This window comes from Neolamprologus multifasciatus, chromosome 17, assembly GCF_963576455.1.
Source record: "Neolamprologus multifasciatus chromosome 17, fNeoMul1.2, whole genome shotgun sequence".
Lineage (NCBI taxonomy): Eukaryota > Metazoa > Chordata > Actinopteri > Cichliformes > Cichlidae > Neolamprologus > Neolamprologus multifasciatus.
The window spans coordinates 37,027,185-37,049,656 of record NC_140455.1 but is presented as its reverse complement, the minus strand read 5'-3'; the positions used below and the strand labels follow the sequence as shown (position 1 = coordinate 37,049,656).

Sequence of the window (22,472 nt, the reverse complement as noted above, 5' to 3'; positions counted from 1 at the left end):
ATGACGAGTTTCTTTATAAAATATATATTAAAGACATATATTATGAACAAATTCGGTAATTATGTAGTTGGAGCCATTTGGATTAATGAGTGCAACTTATTATCAGAGAAATGATTCTCAGGTTTTCCCTCTAAACAACCAAACCCTTCCAAAATACACTGACTGCATTTTGCGTTAAAATGGAAATATTGGCGTTTGTGCATTATGTTTAACCATACCATCCGAACTCTTTAGGATTTACTCTGATCTGTATGGATTCAAACTGAGCACATATCCTCCAGAGCGCTGGCTGTGAGCACAGAAGCCCCGCCCACCTGCTGTTCAGATCTCCTGTTTGCAAGTAGCAGATGAGTTCAGACGAAACCTGGCTTAAAAGGAGGGTGGCCTTTAAGAGAGCTGCACAAAGGCACAACATGCTATAGCATAAAGATTATTTCTGAGCTGTGGATTATGCAAAGCTACTCATGTGGAGTACAAAAATGAAAACGTGGAGGTGGAAATGCGCACGTCCTCTTCAAAACATCATTTTTTTAGTCTCTTTGCAATAAAAAAGTTTGTATGCCCTTAAGCTGTCCTCGATATTAACTCATTTTAATGTTAGCCAACAGTAATTGTTAATGGTCTGCTGTCAAAGTTAGACAAATGACTTTAGATTTTATCCTTCAACATTTATTATCTCTTGAAGGTGCAGAGCGGTGATATGCTGTCGCAACAGGCCAGAAATAACCGTGTTTGAAGACAACAGCTGAATATGCTCGTTTGTTTGTTTCTTCACCTGGATTAAGATGTTGTGATGTGTACCGATTATATAAAAGTAACGTATCTTGAGGGCTTGTCTTGTCCGCTCGTGCTGAAAGATCATCTGCATCAAGGGCGCCATTATCATGCAACAGGGTGACATATGTCATAACGTCATTGCCCTTGACGCAGCTTAATGCAGGAACAGTTTTGCATATTTGAAAAATGCACTCGAGTTGCTGATTTCATTATAAGCTCTGCAGCCATCAAGGTAAACGGCTCAGAACATGAAGGTTTTTTTCTTGTTCTTTGAGAGCACTCCCAACGCTTTTTCACTTTTTTGAATTTAAAATAATTTAAATTTCTCTTCTTCAGCTTGAACATCAGCAGCAGTTTGCCACATGGCCATGCCAACATGAAAAAAAAAGATTTTTAGTTATGTTGGAAAAGAATGAATAAGTTTTTTAAAGATCATTAAAAAATATTTTCCTCTGTTTTGAGAGACACCCTCTGTTTTTGCTGTGTCACAATTGCTCAGTGTGAATGTCTGGAGTTTCTTGAGTGGACCCTGGTCGGGTCTCTGTGTTGTTAGGTACCTGACTGCTTAGACGTGTCCACAGGAAGCTGACAGCTAGTTGTTTCCTGTTATACAAGTCATGGTTTCTGGTCACCAGTTCATTTGCAGTGTAAATACAGCTTAAGAAAGCAGGGGAGGGTAGAGCTAGAAGCAGGTTAGCTATGCAAAAGGACTAGTAGCAGGGTCAAACATCTGTCATAACTATCATCCCATCTGTTGTTTGCAACTGGACTTCTTTAGGTTTGTGAGGTCCAGGTAATAAACCCCTAGTACTGTCGCCTTTGGACCCTCCTGAGGGTAGGGTTGGGCAATTGGACGAATATATCTCACATTGAGTGCATTTATCCAGTCTTTAAGTGATGATGTGATGAACTCTGCTTCTGGGTCCAAACTACTTTGTGTTTATTAAGGCTGTTGTGTTTTCAACATGTTTTAATGCTTTGTATCTTGTTTTATTTAATCCGTTTACAGCATCCTGCCTCACATTAACTTTTATCAGTGGAAAAAAGTTAGCGTTCATCCTCCAGGTTCACTGTTTATGCTATGCTAACATAGCTGTGTTGCTAGCAATCACGTAGCACATCATTATATACCAGCTAGCCCAACTTCAGTAACCCTACAAACGTCACTGCTGTTTAGTTTTCTGTCTTCATTTATGTTGGAAGTGATAACAGAGCTGTACGTTTGAATTTTCTCAGAAATCTCTCAGTCAGAACATGCTACATCATGTTTAGGTGGAAGCTAGCGAGCTAACTTCCTGCTAACTTCTAACTCTGTTAAATTTAATAAATCCTATTTTCATGGACGCCTGGATGTTAAACTTAATTGTTACACCTGGTAAAGCATCAACGCTGATCATTTTATTAAAGATGAAAGAATTTAGACAGTTTTTAACTCTCAGTGATGCTGCAGTGTTCGTTTGACTTTGGGACCTGAATCGGAGTTTGGACCCGGAAACGGCTAATGACATCAGACTCAAAGACCGGATAACACTTTATAAAAGTATTGCATCATTTTTATTTCCCCATAATAACGATCTCATAATGATCCCTCTTTAGATCTGCAAAACTTAAATATCATAATACAGATAGTATATTATGAAACCACCTAGGAACAGCCTAAAATGACATTTGATAAAGTACAGCAGGACACAGGGAGGGGTACATGTTAGTGGTTAAAACAAGTGAGCTGGAGATCTGTGGTAGCTTCTTCCTGTTTTTTCATCCATAGATTTCCCAAACAGACATGAGAGTTTTATACTAATCTTGTAATTAAACTCTTAGAAAGGAATAGAATAGTCATATTTCTGCACAGAAATACTTTATCTAGTCTTCTTCGCTGTCTCCTCTGTTTCATAGAATCATCTTTGTCTCGCTTGCATGTAGCTCTCTGCACTTCTACACCTTCATCTGCATCTCATTCTCCAAACACCTACTCGTGCAATTTTGCCCGTCCTTTTAGACATTGTCTCCTCACAATTCTCATTCTTTTTCTCTCTGTCTGCTTCTCCCTCTGTGCCCATTTTCTGTCACTACTGAAGCTCATCTCGCTGTCTCTGGGAACAAAAAAAAAGAAAGAGAGACCCTCCCAGGTCACTTGAGGAACAATTCTTGAGGTTTTTTAACAGCTACTTGAATTGCTCATTAGAGAGACTCGATGGCTGTGGAGTCTATCTTATCTGCTGCTTTTGAATGATTAGAATGGGGGGGAATTAAAGTGTGCCAAAGCATTAAGGCTGTTTTGGGTTTCATTAGCCGGTTGGTTCATTAAGACGTCTTACCAAGAGGAGCAATTACAAAAAGAAAAACTGTCATTTGCAGAGGAAAGAGAGAACTCGTAAAGATTAGCAAGATTATTTGAAAAGATCAGGTAAAGGCACTGATTAGCATGTGCCTTATGATTCCCGTGCATGCTCCAACGCCTTCGCACGAGTTTGCAATCATTTGTCTACCATTCAGTCACTTTGTGCACATTTTCAAACAAACTGTTTGACAGAATTAGCACTTTGTCTTTTTAGATGAGGCTTAAAAGTGGTGAGATACCAGCACTGCTTTTAAAGTAAGGTTGTGTAATGTTATTACATAATATGTTTAAAATAATATTCTAACAGTGGGTTAAAAGCAGAGGCAGGGCGTGATTTGTGGAAAAAAATCAGAAAGGCTGATATTCTTGAAACATTTCAAAAACTACAGTCTGCTTTACTGTGTTGGATTATTTATTTAGTGCTGCTGTCAATGCAGTGTAGAATATTAAGTTTTACATCCATCTTATCCGGGGTTGCAAGCGGAGCTGTTCTATCAAACGCTTGTAAGAATGTTTCAATCTCTTTAATTAAAATTAGATTAATTAATTTGCACAATATTCTCAGTGTTGTCCGTTGCTCTCCATAACACAGGGGATCTAATCAACCATAACACAAAGGCTTAAGTGATATTTTAACAGAATAAATGCCCCTTCAGACAGCACCACTTGAGCAGGTGTGCCACTTAACGTTAATATGAGATGATTTATTTGCACAAAGAGCTGCGAACCTAATAAATTAACAAAATGAAGTGAAGCATTTTAGTAGCATAAGTTTGAAAATGTGATTATCTTCTTAAACTAAGACAACACTATATTCTCGCTCCTCACACAAGGAAAACGATCTCCTTTGATGAGAGACTTATGCCTAATTGTTCTACTTTTCTGTGGAGGGGCGGTCGTCTGGGGCATGTCACTCTTCTTTGCCTGCAACATCTCTCACCATCGAGAGGTCTAACTCGTGATTCATACAGTGAACGACGGTCAGGTTAGGGTTGAGTGCAACAGTTGCTCTGCATTATAGCAGCTATGCCATCAGTTGCAAGGCCAACGACCTGGAGGCAAAACATTTCTTCAGAGATGTTTGTATGTAAATGTTTTCTCGCAGAATGTTACAGATAATAATCACAGTCCATGAATATAATTCAGTGGGTTTAAACACTACGCTGTAAAACTGTCTCCTGTGTGGAAAATGGGATGACCTACATTTGTGTGCAAACGTGCTGCAGCTATCCTACGGATGGGTTTGTGTTAATATTTGTAATATCTCTGTATCTGTCGCTGTTGATAGAAGTGAGAGAGACAGAAGCTAGAGTCATGCTGACATTTATGGCGCTTGATAGCAGTGAAAAGCAAAAAGATGGAACCGGAAATGAGCTTAATTTAATTTAGTTTAAGCCAAATTTATTGTGTGTGTTGCGGTATTGTTTATGCATTGTATTGGGACTGTTCCCATTTTTACAAAGTATCCGTGATATGACAACTGCAAAGCAGAGGCCTAATTGCTCATAACATGTAAAAACATCTGTGTGGGTGTATAGATAATATATATTTTAACAATGAGTGTGTATATGTGTATATATATATATATATATATATATATATATATATATATATATATATATATACACAACGGTCAACGACTAAAACACATCCTTCTGTTGAGGAAGTAAGTAACCATCATTTGGCATCTTAATCAAAACAAAACAAGTGTAAAACAGTTCATCTAAAAAAAATCATGGATAAAAAAAATATTTATCCATCGGGGTGCAGCTGGAGCTAGACAAAAAATGTTTTAGTACGACTTTGGTAAGCTATGAAGGGGCACCACTTCATGGATTGTCGGAGCATTACGTCTACCGTAGTCAGGAGCCTCGTGGAGGAATCTGGGTCCAAAACTCCGTCAACTTCAGGTCCCAAAGTTAAACGAACACTGTGACATCACTGGGAGTGACGTTTGTAGGGTTACTGAAGTTGGGCTAGCTGGTATATAATGATGTGCTATGTGATTGCTAGCGACACAGCTATGTTAGCATAGCATAAACAGTGAAGCTGGAGGAAGAACGCTAACTTTTTTCCACTCGATAAAAGTTAACTTGAGGGTTCCCGATGGTTAGAGACAAATGCAATCACATGGCAGGATGCTGTAAACGGACCAAACATCAGTCAGGAGAACAACTGAGATAATCCATCCACAATACGAGGTTAGTCATTAATATACTGCAACAACATGGGAATAGAGCAGCTGCAGAGAATTCAGCATTAATAATAATGGATTGTATTTATATAGCGCTTTTCTAGGCACCCAAAGCGCTTTTACAATTCCACTATTCATTCACACACTGGTGAAGGCAAACTACAGTTGTAGCCACAGCTGCCCTGGGGCAGACTGACAGAAGCGAGGCATCGGCCCCTCTGACCATCACCTGTAAGCGGTAGGGTAAAGTGTCTTGCCCAAGGACACAACGACCAGGACGGAGAGAGCTGGGGAATCGAACCGGCAACCTTCCGGTTACAGATAAGCTTCCCAACCACCTGAACCACAGTCAGGAAGCAATGGTACGGAAGTGGAGGAAGCGCAGTTTTTGGCTTTCCTCATATTCCAAAACATGCTTTGTCTTTTCGCGATTAGTCGCCCGGCATAATTTGCAGATGATATTTTTCTGCTTAACATCCGACTGCTTAAACCCAAACCAGGTGCATATGAGCAACGTCACACCTCCTCCTCCCCACATGTTAGCTCCATGCTTGCAGCCGCTGTGATGCTTTCGACCAAAACAGGCGCAGCTTGATGACACCATCAACATGCGCTATCGCGGTAGAGCTGTATAGGCAAAACTTTTACCGTTTGCGAAATTCATATAGTTTCTACCGCCCACCCCTAGCTGGAGCCTATCCCAGCTGACTTGGAGTGAGAGGCAGGGTACAGCCTGGAGAGGTCGTCAGTCTGTCAGAGGCCTAACACATAGACATACACAACCATTCGTACTCACATTCACACCTACGGGCAATTTAGAGTTTTCAATTAACCTAACCCCACTAACTGCATGTCTTTGGACTGTGGGAGGAAGCCGGAGAGAACCCACGCAGACACGGGGAGAACACGCAAACTCCCGGCCTGATGGTGGAACTGAACCCAGTGTACTGCATTTATATTTTAGAATTTAAAGCATCATTTTGATTAAAGAGCTTGCTCATGCTGGTGGATTAACCATTAAAGAAACATAATTGATTGATTGAATCTTTATTTTGAACATGTTAAAAAAGTACAACAACATAGAATTAAAAGAGACAAATAAACAAAGCAAAACAAAGAGAAAATGAGCAACCACAACTACAAATAACTTTCATGTTCAAGAAGGAGCAGGAAGAAGCATAAGCTTATTTAATCCCACCCCTTTTCCACTATCTGGTAATCAATAGACTACAGAAATGCCTCCTTGCCATAAAAAGTGATTTAGGTAATTATCAATATTTTTAATTAGAGAAGCTGTGGCATAAACCTTAAACCTCTGTGGTGGTCTAATAAATTTGTTAGACACGATCTGTATCTCGTCTCTTGTAAGAACTAATAATCTTGTTCATTTCATCCTCCTTCAACACCAAATTTCAATTTCAGTGAAATTTGAAAATTGGTTTTATTTGTTTTCTACATGAGTCAGATTTTATTGGAGGACTGGGGGGTCGTAGGAAACGCAGATAAACAAAAATCAATGCATCATTACAGCCATCGCGCCACCACAGTTTCCAGCCAGCTCCTCTCTTGGTCTGTTTTTTATGGGAAGAAAATTTTGCACATTATTGCATGCTGGTGCTACTGCGCTGATGCATGACACTCATAGGAGCAATATTGAGGCGAGGCTGTTTCGACTGCTTTGCTTTATTTTTCTCAAACAAAGATGAGCCTGAATCCTAAACTCATTGTTGGTGCGTGTGTGTTTGTGTACAGGTGACAGGCACAAGCAGTAAAAAAAACATGATCTCTGAGTCACTCCTAATAAAGTGTAGATTATTATAACTGGATGTTTCCAGAAAAGACGAAATGCTAATTCTCTCTATTTGTCTTTTCCAGGTTTGCACGGGAAGCTGCTGTGTTTGGACAGCACGAGAGATACTTACGGAAAGATGAGGAAGAGCAGGAGTGTCCTCACAGTCTCTCCCAACAATGTAAGTCGGCATGTCCCCAAAATATCTCAAAAGGTGCGCGATAGTTTGCATATAACACACACGCCAGGCATTTATCAAGCAGCTTATGACAGCTTGTGTCACTGCAGGGTTCACTTACCTTGTGAAGAATGAGCTACAATCGCTGTTTGGGGTAGAGACCTAACAAAAGACAGGTGTTACTGTGGTTATTGGTATTTGTGACAAAGTCACGAATCCGATTTCAATTTAGAGAAAGAAAAAGAGACTGATTAACAGAGAAAATACCAGAGTCTGCAACAGCTTTATTGAAGAGTGAGGCTCATGAACAGTCGAGATGGCGAATGAACAAATCTGCACATTTTATGTACCAGAGTTTCCATGTAGTTATAATCTTTGTTCTTAATGCTTTTAATGCCCCACTCTGTGCACGCTTCCCTGTGTTTTGGCAGCTCCTCTCTGCTCTCCCGTCTCTCCTTTGTTAGCTCCGTAGCTCCCGTTGTGCGCTCATCTTTTGTTCAACTTCCAACTCTGACTTTGTTCAGGCTCACAGGCATGTAAAACTAATACCTCACAGACTCACTCACATTCTGCAAATACAGCTGTTGCTAATAAACTCTTCCCCTGACTTAAATATATGGATGGAGACCCCTAAACTTGTTCTGGGAAAATATCTGGAAATGCAACTATGATATATATATGATATATATAAAATTAAACCAGTTTTTGAAGTTGAAGGAAAAATCCAGGTCATTGTTAAATACGGGAAAAAAAACAACCTGATACATGGGATGCAAATTTAGAGCTTTAAAGCTCTTCCTTTCTCCATCCACCACAGTCCATTTACATTACTTGTAGGACACGGTCCTGGGACGGAGCACGTTTAGCACCTAAGCAATTACTCAGTACACTCATACTGTACAGATAGGCAGATTCATTTTGTGGCTGTGGGTGTTTTTTTGCTGAAACATCTCATAGCTGAAGATGTGGGTGTGCATTACTCAGACTCTCTGAGTCTTTATCTTTTGCTCTCTGTGTCAGTTTGAAAATTGTGTGCTTTACTGCTTTATCGAAATACATTTGAGTTCTTGTTAGACTTCCAGTGAATTACATTCAGGAACACAGCTTGGGGAGGAGGGAAATGGATTCTGGGTGTGTAAATATTTAGTAATATTATTGGGAGACGTATTACTGAAATGGAAGACAAATGTGAAAATGAAGAACAAATGAAACAGCTGTCGGCTTTTTTTTCTAGGCTGATGAAAACTGGGCAGTTTGTAATAATTGTCCACTGAAATTAAAACGGAAGTGTCCATCTTTTATTCTTAGATTAACATCATTGGGATGCTGCTTAAGCAGCCACAGTAAAGCAACAAGTCATCATAGGTACAAACGTCAATCGCAGCCGGTGACCAAAGATTTCGGGAGGTTTTTACCGAACGGTTGGGGAATTCATGTTTTTCCCGAGCATGAGGTGGTTACCACAGGTTCACTGACCAGTCTGTTGGTTAGTGACTGGGACTTTAGAAGTAATTTTCCCATTTTTTTTCTGATGGTTACCAGATAGTCTAGTTCGGTGTTTTTGGAGCCACGGCACATATTTCCCATTAGAAAAATCACACGGCACACCACCACCAAACAAAAAGCATGTAGGGGTGACGTGGGCCCGCGGGCCACGAGTTTGAGACTCCTGCCATTGATTGTCATACGTCCAAAACGGCAAACAAGTTCATATCACATGGTTGATGGTCATGCATCCACAAAACCGTAACAAAAACCATATATCCTTGTTCAGTATCACCACATATGTGTCTTATGGTAAAGTACTGCTTGGGTAATGGGTAAGCTGAAATATAGAAATTATATAAATGTTGTGAGAGAGCTCAGAGCAGTTACCTCCTGGTTTTAGTTTTTATGCTAAGCTATGCTAACCACCTCTTACCTGTAACTTTAAAGTTGGTGCCCTGACATGAGACTGGTATTAATCTTCAAATATCACTCTTCATATGTTTCTAGGCAAAAAGTCCAGAAAATGTCACTAGAATCCGTTCAGGTCTGAAGTTGTCGTGTATCATCAGCCGTGTTCTTACAATGAAAACGCTCATATTTGGTTTGAGGGTGCTGCGTGAAGCAGAATTCATGTAAGCACGTTTTTGTTCATTTTAGTAGCTCTTTTGCTAAACTGAGCAATTTTAGATTTGCAACCAGTGACCACCAAAAAACCCAACGGACAGTAGAAGATGGTGCTGTGTGTAAGATGAAGGGCGACTGTTTAAAAAGTTCAAATAAAAGGAAATGAGTTAAACAGAGCAGAGAGAACCACAACGAGGACTCGTGTCTTTATTAAAGGACCGACAATCCGGTTGTTAAGTCTGACGTCACTAGCCGTGTCTGGACCTAACCTCCACTGCAGGTCCATATATCAAACGATCACTATGGCATTACTGAGAGTTGAAAAACTGTCTAAAGTCTTTCATCTTTAATAAAATGATCAGCGTTCTGCTCTACCAGGTGTAACAATTGAGTTTAACATCCAGGCATCCATGAAAACGGAGTTTATGACATTTAATGGAGTTAGATACTAGCAGGAAGTTAGCTCGCTAGCTTCTATCTAAATACAATATAGCATGTCCTGACTGCGGGGTTTTGGAAACAAATGAAAACGTACAGCTCTTTTATCACTTCCAACATAAATGAAGACAGAAAACTAAACAGCAGTGACGTTTGTAGGGTTACTGGAGTTTGGCTAGCTGGTATATAATGATGTGCTACGTGACCGCTAGCGACGCAGCTATGTTAGCATAATATAAACAAGCTAACTTTTTTTCCACTCAATAAAAGTTAACGTGAGTGTTCTCGGTGGTCAGGAACAAATGTAATCGCATGGCAGGATGCTGTAAAAGGACCAAACTTCAGCCAGGAGAACAACTGAGATAATCCATCCACAATACGAGGTTAGTCATTCATATACTGCTGCATGGGCTGGGCTGTAGTTACATCCTAAGGTTTTAAAAACTGAGCTAAATAAATGATTAGCGGTAATAAAAGCCGAGGGAGGTCAACAGTGATCACTGACTGTTTTAGGAGCTTTTTGAGATTAAATAGAAGAAAATGCATAACATTAAACATGTTAACAACACAAAAGCCATATTAAACGCAGACTACTTTAGGCCCGGAAGTAGGATTTGTCACATCATCACTTAACGACCGGATAGCACCTGCAAATAACAAAAACAGTCCACATTATTCTTCCATTTATTTTTGACACTGCCCCCTGGTGACAGTACACCGAAACAACATGTAGACCAGTCATTTTCAAACTGTGGTACGCGGGAAGTCTCCCAAAAAATTTTAAGAATAAATAATACTCCATGTTCTGATTGAGGGATTTCTGAAAAGTTCAAACATACAGCTCTGCTATCACTTCCTACATAAATTAAGGCTACGTCCACACGTATACGGGTATTTTTGAAAACGGAGATTTTCCGTTTTCGTTTTAAAAAATAATCCCGTCCACACGTAAAGGCAGAAATGAAGGAAAACGCTGCTAGGAACATGCCAAAGCAGCAGGTGGCGCTATATTCCTAACCGTGCAGAAATGTTGGCCAATCAGAAGTCTAGAAGCCTCGGTGGGAAAAAGTAAACAAAGCTGGGGCATAGAAGCAGGACCAAGTCGTATATGTGGAGGGACAGTAACTGTGTGTGTATATGTAAGCATTTAAACACTGCAGAGAGTACAATTAATAGTAACAGTATTGTAGAAATTCATTTCACCGAAACAATAACGTGGCGCACAGTGTGACGTCACAAAAGGCCACACCTTTGACGCTGCCTTAATGCAAAAACTGAGTTTTCAAAAATATCCACCCTGGCCGGAGTTTTTAAAATCTCCGTTTTCAGTGACCAAAAACGCCGTTTACGTGTGGACGAAAGACAGACAACTAAACAGCAGGGACGTTTGTAGGGTTACTGAAGTTGGACTAGCTGGTATATAATGATGTGCTACGTAGTGGTTAGCTACACAGCTATGTTAGCATAACATAAACACAGTGAAGCTGGAGGATGAACGCTAACTTTTTTCCACTTGATAAAAGTTAATGTGAGGCTGGCAGGATGCTGTAAACCAGGGGTGTCAAACTCAAATATACAGTGGGCCAAAATTCAAAACTGGAACAAGGTCGCGGGCTAACATTAATATGAAATATATTTATTGAAAAAAAATCTTCCTCCAGATATAACAAGGAACCTTTTCTTACAGACTCAAATAAGTTTTGCTGAAAAACTGAATATGGAATAAGCAACACTTAATACTGAACGATATATAACTTATATAAAAATATATAACTTAATATTGCACACATGCAAAATTGAAATTCCAATTAAATAACATATCACTGGAATGCATTTCTTAAATAAAAATTGTATTTGCAGCCTTCTGAATTAAATTTTAGCAGTAAACTTTTTCCCCAGGCTAATAATAAATGTAAAAATAAAATAACAATAATAAACCACTTAACTAATAAAAATATCATTAAACGTGAAACCATTCAAGCCCATGTCTGGGAGTAGCAAGACAAATTGCACAAAGAAAATGTTAATTATAGCTCAGTTTGCTACACACTGATCTACTCTGATGCATCCAAGCCAGATACCTGGCATCTCTTCTTGGATGCTAGTTCCTCAATATCTGGGCTCAGGCTCTGAGCTGAGGAAATCCTCAGGATCGAGTGAAGGGGTTCATCGGTCAGACGTCTCCTGTGAGATGTTTTAACCATCTTCATTGAGGAGAATAGTTGCTCACATAGGTAAGTGCTGCCGAACATGGAGAGCATCTGAGCAGCGTGGGTGCGGAGCCCAGGCATTGTGTCAGGGATGAAATGTGGAAATTGTGAAGCGCCCACAGCATCATACTTTGATTTCAGCGTGTCACTACACTGGAGTTCAATCAGCTCCATTTGGAGGTTTGTTGGTGCTTTTGCCACGTCAACTGCAAAAGGATTACTGAGCAGTTCAAATCGACATTTCTGGGCATCAAAGTCGGCAAACCGCCGGGTAAACTCAGTACTGAGTACACAGAGTTTTTCAGCAAACTGTGCACATGGGAACACAGCAGTAGAGATTTGCATGTTCATCGTTTGGCAGCAGGGAAAATGGCCCAGGTTTCCTTGTAGCATCTGATTCTGCCACAGGCACAATTTCGTTTTAAAAGCCCTCACTGCAGCGTACATATCTGTGATGATACGCCCCCATCCCTGAAGCTGCAGGTTCAGCGCATCGAGATGGCTCGTGACATCACACATAAAGGCCAGCTCACACAGAAACTCTTGCTCCCTGAGCTCAGCTGTGTCTTGCCCTTTGCTTTCCAGAAACTGAAATATTTCCTCGCGTAGCTCGAAACATCTGTTCAGTACTTTTCCTCGGCTTAACCACCTCACCTCCGTGTGATACGGCACGTCTCCGTATTCCGAACCACACTCCTCAAGAAAAGATTTGAATTGGCGGTGATTCAGACCTTTGGCTCTTATAAAGTTAACCACTCGTGTTACTGCGGTCATAACATGTTCCATCTTTAGGGCTTTGCCACAAAGTGATTCTTGATGTATGATGCAGTGATAAACAGTCAGCTCACCTGCACAGTTCTCCGCTCGCATCTTCTCCCGTACCCTGCCCACCAGTCCGCTCCTTTGACCGCACATCGCTGGTGCACCATCTGTCGTTAACCCCACAAGTTTTTCCCATGGCAACTTCATTTCAGTTAGACATTTGGAAACCTCTTCAAATATTTCCTTCCCTGTGGTTGTGCCGTGCATTGATTTTAATCCTAAAAGTTCTTCCGTAACACAGAGAGTTGAGTCCACACCACGGATGAAGACTGAAAGCTGGGCAGTATCAGAGGCGTGCGTCGCTGCTCTCATCCACAGCGAGGGAGAATGCAACGAAACTGTTTCCCTTCTCCATCAGCTGGTTATTTAGATTGTTGGCAAGTTCACGTGTGCGATCAGCTACTGTGTTTCTGCTCAGGCTAACATTTGAAAATGCTTGCTTCTTCTCTGGGCACACAACGTCGCAAACTTTCATCATACAACTTTTCACAAACTCTCCCTCACTGAAGGGCCGGGCTGATTTTGCGATCTCTGCAGCCACAACAAAACTAGCCTTTACAGCAGCCTCACTTTGTAATATGGCTTTTTAAAACATAGTCTGTTGTGAAACAAAACTTCTTTTCATCTCTTCTGCTTTCCGGCGCCTTTGAGTCATGTCCAGGTCCTTGTACTTCTCTTGGTGTTTCGTTTCATAGTGTCGTCTAATGTTGTACTCCTTGGATATAGCCACATGAGCTCCACATACAAGACAAACAGGTCTATCTTTTACATAGGTAAACAGATATTCTGTCTCCCACCTGTCCAGAAAGCTCCTGTTTTCGTTCTTTCTTTTCGCCATTTTGGGAGAGGTAGCGCGGCAGTATTCGCACGGTTGCTATGACTACGGTCAACAGAGGAGAGGGCGTTAATGGGTCCTGTCCTGACTGACGCGCCAAAACGCCAACAGAGCATTCTAGGATTTGTAGTATTAGCAGTACATGCACTGTATAAGACCGGCGGGCCAGCTCTAATAGTAGTTTGGTATGGCCTCGCGGGCCAAATGTAATTAGGCTGCGGGCCAAATTTGGCCCGCGGGCCAGAGTTTGACACCTATGCTGTAAACGGACCAAACTTCAGTCAGGAGAACAACTGTACCACAATACAAGGTTAGTCATTAATATACTGCTGCATGGGCTGTAGTTACATGCAGGGTTTTAAAAACTGAGCTTTAAAATGAATAGTGGTAATAAAAACCGACAGTGGTCACTGACTGTTTTTAGGGGCTTGTTCAGATTAAATAGAAGAAGGTACAAAGCATTAAAGCATGTTGAAAACACAACAGCCTTAATAAACACAGAGTAGTCTGGCCCTGGAAGCAGGGTTCATACGTCATCACTTAAAGACTGGATATCCCACCTGCTGTGAATGTTTTAATGCAGTACAATTGTTATTATTATCACATCATGTTTATGACAATTAAAATAAATATACTACTGTACTTTAATGTAGGTCATAAAGGTGGTACTTTAAGAGCCATATATTTTATGAGGTGGTACTCATTGTGAAAAGTTTGAGAACCACTAAAGTAGACGATGTTCTGGAAAGCTCTCTGTAAGCCCAGGCTTTAAGGCGTTTGTGAATCAATAAAGCAATGTGTGTTTAGGTGAGACACTCCACTGGATTTTAGCTCTAGCCAAAGGGATTTGGTTTAGCTGGTGATGCTTAGCTGGGATTTTACTGGATTGGTGTAAGTGAGAGTAGCTATGCCAGTGAGTGTTTGGGTCATGAAGCTGGAGACTGCAGTGGAGAAGATTGTATGTTTTTAAGTACAGTGAGGTTGGATGCGAGGTGATAGTTTGTGCAGGGAGGTGTGTGTGTGTGAGAGAGAGAGAGAGATTAGACTCTGCTGTGCTGAGGGCTGGACAAATTAAATAATATCTGTAAGTCCCACAGACCTAATGACCTCATTCCCATGCAGATCACAGCTAACCAGTTGTGACCTGATCAGGTCTGTCGCTCCATCTCTCTGTTTGTCTATGGATTCGTTTAGTGCTTGTCTGTGTGAGTGCACTTGAGTGCACGCTGCCATTTGTGTGTGACTCTGCATATTTATGCGCACATAAGTGCACACACGGTTAACGGAGCTCTGAGTATTTCGCTGACCTTCAGAGTCTGTTTCCTAGGGCTTACAAGAAAGTGTGCCTGGGCAAGCATCTCTCTCATCAAGTTTCCACACTGTAATATTTCCATTAGGGGATACAGCTATAATTTAACCTTTGAACTTTCTCATCTTGTCCTTCATTTTTTAGTTTGGATTTAAAGTTTTCCTTAAAGCATGCTGCATCTGAAAGTGTTCATTAATGTTATTAGAGGACTAGTATGTCTTCTCCATAGTAGACTTTGTGGTAAACTAAAGAACAAGCACACCACACATAGAGGGGCCCTGCCTTGGTTCAAACCCAGCACTCTCTTGGTGTGTGGCAGTGGTTAGGCCAATAAGTAGTCATCTAATAATCTAATCCAGCGGTCTGGACTTTAAGGTGTCGCGGGTAAATTCAACAAAATAAAATGATTTGACGAAGACAAAAACGGTGCTATTTTGTAAACATAATAATAAATGCAAATTCACTGTGTAATTGTGTAACTTTATTAGCAGCGTACTTCTGAAATGCGCCAACAACATTTAGAGCAACATCCTCCTCTCTGCCCCTTAATGCTCTCTGGTCGCTATGGTAATGGGTAAATATTTCTTTCAAAATAAGACTCACAACGACAATGCGGGAAAAGACCCGGGGAAACCGAGTTAACGATAAAAATCCCGAAAACTACCCGAGCCTCAACTCTCGTGGTACCAAACGACTCATGGACTGGTACCGGTCCATGACCGTTCCCATATAAACTGAAAACTGAACTTTTGGAAAAGTCCTTCCAGGGTGTAGATTTTTAACAACTCTATTTCTGTTTACTGGTAGAAAAAGAAAAGGAGGATTTTGTCTTACAATGGTGAAAAGATCATTTTATTCTCATTAATGATGCTGTGTTAGGATTCTGATTAACATTTCTATACTGTTAGTTTTAGAGCACCGCTTGTTGCACGGCGTGCTCTTAAGAGTGCTTGACATCGTCTAACATTTGAATGTAAGCGTAGCTTTGAACTTGACATATGATTTATTTTGTAGTGAGTCTGTCCTCCCCGGAGAAAAGAGCGGCACTGGTTTCTTGACGAGGTTCCTACAGTGAACTAAACCTGACCAAACCTTAATCACAGTCGTGGAAAACCAGAAAACATGAATAATCATATGCGTGAGTATTTTAGAGCAGCGGTCTCCAACCTTTTTTGCGCCACGGACCGGTTTATGCCCGACAATATTTTCACGGATCGGCCTTTAAGGTGTCGCGGATAAATACAACAAAATAAAACTAGTACCGGTACCGAAAAAAAGAAGATTTCTTCATAACACACGTGAAAAGACCCAGGAAAACCAAGTAAACGATAAAAACGATAACAAAATAACGCTGAAAAACAATAAAAACCCTGAAAACTATACATTTCACACCTGAGCCTCAACTCTCGCGGCCCGGTACCAAACGACTCACGGACCGGTACCGGTCCGAGGCCCAGGGGTTGGGGGCCGCTGTTTTAGAGAGCAGTGACAAACATTGTTAGTGTGGTGAGGGGCTGCGACAGACCAGAGAAATCTCATATGGAAAGATGCTGAAATGCAACAATTAATCATGTGTTTGTCTTTTGGACACTCTTTTTATCACCTTTCTTCCATTTCCCTTTTTCTGACCTTTAACCTCTCTTGCTGCCTCTCTCACTTGTCACCATGTCACCACTTCTTCTGTCATTGTGGAGAACTCTCACGCTCTCCCGTTCTGGCTGGCAGGCTTGTATTTACACAGTGCGCGGGTCAAACCGAACAGCTGTTCATTCTCCAATCACAGAGCTTGTAAGCGGAGGGTTGAATTTATTTGTGGGCAACAGTTCAATGCTTTCTCTCCGTCTCTTCTTCCAGCCCTCAGTGCTTTGGCCGGCTCTCAGCAGCCGTGTCTGTATCAGTCTTAGCGTACGCTACTCTCCCTCCACCCGCTTCTTACTTTCTCTTTTGCGTGTGTGGTCAGGGGCAGTAATGCTTGTTACCACAGCAACAATGAGTCTTCTCCGGATTATGTGCGCTGTGACCTCGTGCACTTTGCCCTCCACTCGTTCACGTGGCACTGTTTTAGCCTCGCACTTTGTGGGTCGCTGCATGTCTTTGTGTTAGTTTGGTTGTATTTAAGTGCACTGATTGAGAGTGATATTTAATTATAACCACACAGGATAGTTTTGATTGAGCTCGTAGATCTTTGTCTGATTTTTGTCTGTGTAATGCAAACCACAAATCGCTGCTTTTCGAGAGGGTGGCGAGTATACGGAGGATGTTTCCTCATAAACGGTCGGTGATGGTTTCCAGGCGGATTGCAGTGGATTTCTTGTGCTTTGTTACATCTCCTCGTCTTCTGTTTCTCCATTAAATTGTCCATCAACACACTGAAAAAAAGAAGCTGAAATCACTTAAAAAATGGCCTTCGGCAAATTACACCCAACATGTTTTTTTTTCTTTTCATGTTCACCCTCCGACGAGCTAAATTTATCAGACGTCACGCATTTTTCTGTGGCGAGGGAAAGTAGGCAATTTATTTTCTCTCGTCTGAGACGCAGGGATCAGGCTATTTCACATGAAGATGAAGATAAAAGAAAGGAAAGCAGGGATAATAATTCACCAAACAGTTTTATTAATATCCGGTCCCTCTGTCAACCTCAGTGGAATATTTCATCACTTTCAGCAGCATATAAATTGAAGTGAATGGTGTTATTAGACCTAGAACGGCCTTTTATTGAGAGACAAAATTATGTCTGTGTTGTTCCGTTAAACATGGAATACATTGTAATTATATATTTCATGTCTTTTTGAATCTGCTGAACCATGCAAGGTTGCAAGTCTGAAGAACAAATAAATGCCACAGACTTTCAGGCTTGTGTATAAATCTGCAGCTGCAAACATTTGCTGTTTGCTTGTATTTGCTTGCATGCACAGGTCTGTGTTTCTCCTTATGTTTATGCGAAAAGCACAGCATAATGCAAGACGCACGTGCATATTGCTGGAAGCTTTGGTCAGCTGTGTTTTAGAGAATACTAATCAGTTTCTTTCAGATGCTCTTCTGTTTACTCTCTGTAGTCGTCTCTCTCTTTCCTTTCTCTCTGCCTGACTCACCCTTCCTTCCCTGAGCTGTTCCCGATGTTATCCTCTCACTTACGTTAGTCTCTGTTAGACCTTTCCCCTGCTATTCCTGATCTACATCCTTGCCTCTCTTCCCTTTCCCACTCTCCGTACATCCACCCTCCTTTTTTTCTCCTCTTTTGTTTTGTTGACTTGAGCACGGAGGGATTTGAGCGTCAGTGGAGGCGAATGACAAATGGGAAAGATGCCAAGGATGCCCTGTTACGCATTGTGCTTACAGTGTTGGAAAATCCATAAATAACACTCAGTTATGAGTGAATCATGAGTGTTTTGTTGTCTATTTAACTGTAAAAGAAAGCGCAGGTTTCTTCAAGGGCAGTGCCCTGCTGGCACTAATTAGTAAAAAGTCTTTCAAGGAAGAAAAAGCTTCTTCCCGTTAAAGTGAAACTAAAACTTGAACATAGTTACATTTAATTAAAACTATGAAAACAAGGTATGTGTGAAATGCAATGAATGATGTTCAGCATAGTCGTCTTTTTTCTTCTTCTTCATTTAAAACTAAACAAAACTGCTCTTGTTTTGTTTAGAGGTACAAATCCAGCAGCGGGGGACAGTTATGGAACAAAATTCCTTGCCAGTTTGATAGTATTTAAAGAAAATCCACAGCTCAACCATGCTTTTATCCATTTGTCCTTTCATGCATTTGTCTTGTGGCTACAGTAGCTCAGGCAGTGACTCAACTTTGACTCATTCCTGAGTCACTGAGTTCTTCGCTTTATCTCTGAGCTCTGACACACTGGGCGAATTGTTTGGTCACTACCCGTAGCTTTGACAGTCCAGTATAGCCACTACCATAAAACACATGAGGATCTCATCTGTAGCCTTAGACAGAGTCATATTGATTGAGGAGAGCTCATTTGGAAGAACAGAACATGCTTTATTGAGATATGGAATTCACTCGAGCTATTTGGTTGTTAGACTCTGATAACCCATCATTGATGGATGGGATCTCAGTGGTTATAGGAATCAGGATCTGCACGAATGAGAGTCTGAAAGGTAGAATGACAGAAAAGTGCTGTAATTTAAAGCAGAAACGAGGCTGATTGGCTCAGAGAAGGCAGGCAAGAAGACGACCGGACTAGAGCAGTGTCGTTAGCATCCAGTTTGACGGTGTGGGAAAATGGAAGTGATGTAAAGTACAGACCAGCACCACCAATAGAACTGCACTTGAAATAACTGCTTTATTTTTAGGCTATGAGGAAAAGATCCATCATTGATGCGATGGGGCCACTGATGGGTTTGTAGCTCTGATTTTCATTTGTTTGCAGAGGCCATCTGCCCAAGCATGGGCAAATCTCCAATTTAAAAAAACAATTTAAAACTCAAAACACAGATTATACGGCAGTGAGCACAGGGCCCACTAGAGGGCGTCAGACCCCCAGGTTACCCTTGTGAAGTGTTTCTGACTGTTTGGTCTGAAACTTTCTCATTAGTGGCCCGCTGGAGGTTATTTTGGTTATTTTGCACTCTGGCAGTGCTCATCCTGCTCCTCCTTGCACAAAGGAGCAGATACCACTCCTGCTAATGGGTTGAGGACCTTCTACGACCCTGTCCAGCTCTCCTAGAGTAACTGCCTGTCTCCTGGAATCGCCTCCACGCTCTTCAGACTGCGCTGGGAGACAGCAAACCTTCAGGCAACGGCATCCTGGAGACGTTGGACTACATGTACAACCTCTGTAGGTTCCAATTATCACCTCATGCTACCAGTCGTGACACTGACTGACGTAGGCAAATGCAAAACGAGTGAAAAACAGTCAGAAAAGATGAGAATGTCAGTCGTCTCCACCTGTAAAATTATGTGTGTTTGGGGGTTGTCTCATTGTTGCCCCTCCAGTGACACCTGTTGTTAATTTCATTGACGCCAAAGCAGCTGAAACAGATTACCAACCCCCTCTGCTACTTACCCGACCTGTTCCTTTCATTTTAGCAGCATATAAGCAGCTTTTGTTTTATGGTTACGTTGTGTTTCGACCACTAGCGGTTGTCAGCAAGTTCTCCGAAATATTTGTTTATGGTCAAAATAATAATTAGGCGGGCGAAGAATGAAATGAGTTGACATTAAGAGCCAGGTAGGAGGTGAGCTGGTGGATGGTTTGGATGATAAATGTTTTAAAATGTTTAAAACAAAGTTGAAATGTTTATCAGGCTGTTCCATAATCTTAACCATGCATTTACTGGTGTCACTCAATTCATTTTCAACAGTTATTTTAAGCAGTATGTCTCTAGCATATCTCTCTATGAGTCATACCCAAGCATCTTCTAAGACTGTTGAATTAAAGTTGGAGAAAAATCATTGTTATCATTGAAGGAAACCATTGCTGTGTACTGTGAGTGGTCCAAGGACTTTTTGCTGTGGTACAAAGACATCATGCTCCCCATTATTATAAACATAGGTGACATTAAACTTAGATTTCTTTTTGTAAAGGAGAGTCATAAATCACACAACAGCAGAAGGGTTGTGTAGGGTTGCTGTTTGAACAAATAACTGATGTTGTTGTTTTTCTGTGGGCCGTCTCAAAGGGCTGCGGCACATGTTTGTTGTAGTATTTGATATAAAGGTGGGCGTGACAGGGCTGCATATAAATGTGCGTCTCTGTGGTTATCTTACTAACAGCTGAGGCTTTGTGACCTTGCTTCTGGGACTGTTTTTTTGTGTGTGTGTGTGCCTAGAGAGGTGAATAGAAGTGTTCTCATTTGTATGATGTGTCTATGCGAGAGTAATGAACTTGTCACCGTCTCCATACTAAGTGGTCCCAGGGAAACAACGAGGCCACCGGGGTTGTGCTGCTAATGGGCTAATGGACTTCTGCACTGGACCCATCCTGATCATGCACAGTTACACACCCCTCACATACACACTTATTGCATCAGGTTGTATAAAGACAGCAGGTAGCACATGTGGAAGGAACGAGTAAAAGTGTAGTCTCTCAGGCTTTAATCTAAAAATCAGTATAATTGTCAGTTTCCACTGTGAATCTTTAAAATTCAGATGTGTTTTTAGAACCAGAGAAACGCCCAGAAGTTTAGGACGAACTGTTGAAGACACAAAGCAGCAGCTCAGTACATTTTGGCATGTAGACATGGTCAATGCAACCTGCTAAAGTTCAAAAGTCTGCAGAAACAGGCTGGAAAAAAATACATATTCAGTGAGGGACCGTCCTTCGGGAGTAAATGTCTCGTGGATGTCAGAGGTCAGAGGACAATGGCCAGATTGCTTCAGGCTTTTTGGAAGGCAATAGAAACTCAAGTAACAGTGTGTTACACAACCAAAGTCTGCAGAAAAACCTTTCTGAATGCATAAAACTCGATTGGAATAACGTCTGATTTGAGGAGTCTCGAATTCTGCTGAGACATTCAGATGGAAGGGTCAGAATGACATGTAAACAAGAGGAAAGCACATGTATACAGACTTAAAGTAGTTTTGAGACATCCAAAGTCTCAATAAATGCATCTATTTGTTGCTTCAGACAGCTCAATTGGCATCAGGAGTTTATGAAATGATGGCAAACGAAAGATTTGGATGGAAATACAGAATCGCAAAAACTGAATAGCATTGTTGTAAATGTTGGGTGGTCAATCAAAGATACGACGGACAAATTCACTCATTATAAAATTGTGCATATGTGTTATTATGTACCAGTTAAACTTCATAAAATGGGCTTCGGATCTAACAACTCGTGTTGGAAATGTCCATCAGCTATTGGTACTGTTCTTCCTTCATTGAGGTCTTTTGGGTTTTTTGGGAACAAATAATCCAATGCATTGATGAGTGGCTCCATGGGCCTCTACTAGAACCTCCTCAGCTGTGCCTATTAAGAGATTGGACTATTTTACCCAGTGTATGTCCAAGTAACAATATGGTCTAGTGTCGGCGGGCTTCATAACTGCCACCGGGTGAGCCGGTATGGCTGAAGTTGAGGACAGACTCTGGCTTGTTTTAGTAACTGGTGGCAAGGAATAAAACTGCCAAGGAAAGTTTCAGGAATTGTGGTCTGGCTTTATGAAATATATAAAAAAATCTAATTGCAAGGTGCCTTTTCCATCTTTTTCTATTTCTGCATCCACTGAGTTTCATAGAATCCTTTATTTGTTCCATTATTTTCTCCCTGCCAGTACTTGGGTACTTTCTCTGATGGCCCAGATTGTAAATATGTTCAGTTTGTCTTGGTTTGTGTTCTGTTTGAGTTAAAATAAAAACCTCATAAGCCAAGTTCCTGTCAACTTATTTCTCAGTTATCATGGGAAATATCATTAGACTAACCAACTAGTCTAAAACTAAGAAACACTCAGGTGTTAAGTTAAATTTGAAAATCTTTTAGTGAACAGTGTCAAAAACTAATAACAAAG

The 22,472-nt window shown here is 41.1% G+C and overlaps 1 protein-coding gene and 1 pseudogene across 3 annotated transcripts in view; one reads left to right on the top strand and one right to left on the bottom strand.

The window, feature by feature from the left end:
• Positions 1-22,472, top strand: part of pde4ba (phosphodiesterase 4B, cAMP-specific a) — a 243,702-nt gene that overhangs the window by 34,515 nt on the left and 186,715 nt on the right. For all 3 annotated transcript variants that reach the window (XM_085138557.1, XM_085138555.1, XM_085138556.1), the window contains one exon: positions 7,188-7,282. In XM_085138557.1, the coding sequence (XP_084994683.1) occupies positions 7,241-7,282 (42 nt within the window). In that variant the 5' untranslated portion in view covers positions 7,188-7,240. The remainder of the gene's footprint in view (positions 1-7,187; positions 7,283-22,472) is intronic.
• On the bottom strand, positions 11,371-15,363 carry LOC146499820 (general transcription factor II-I repeat domain-containing protein 2 pseudogene; annotated as a pseudogene).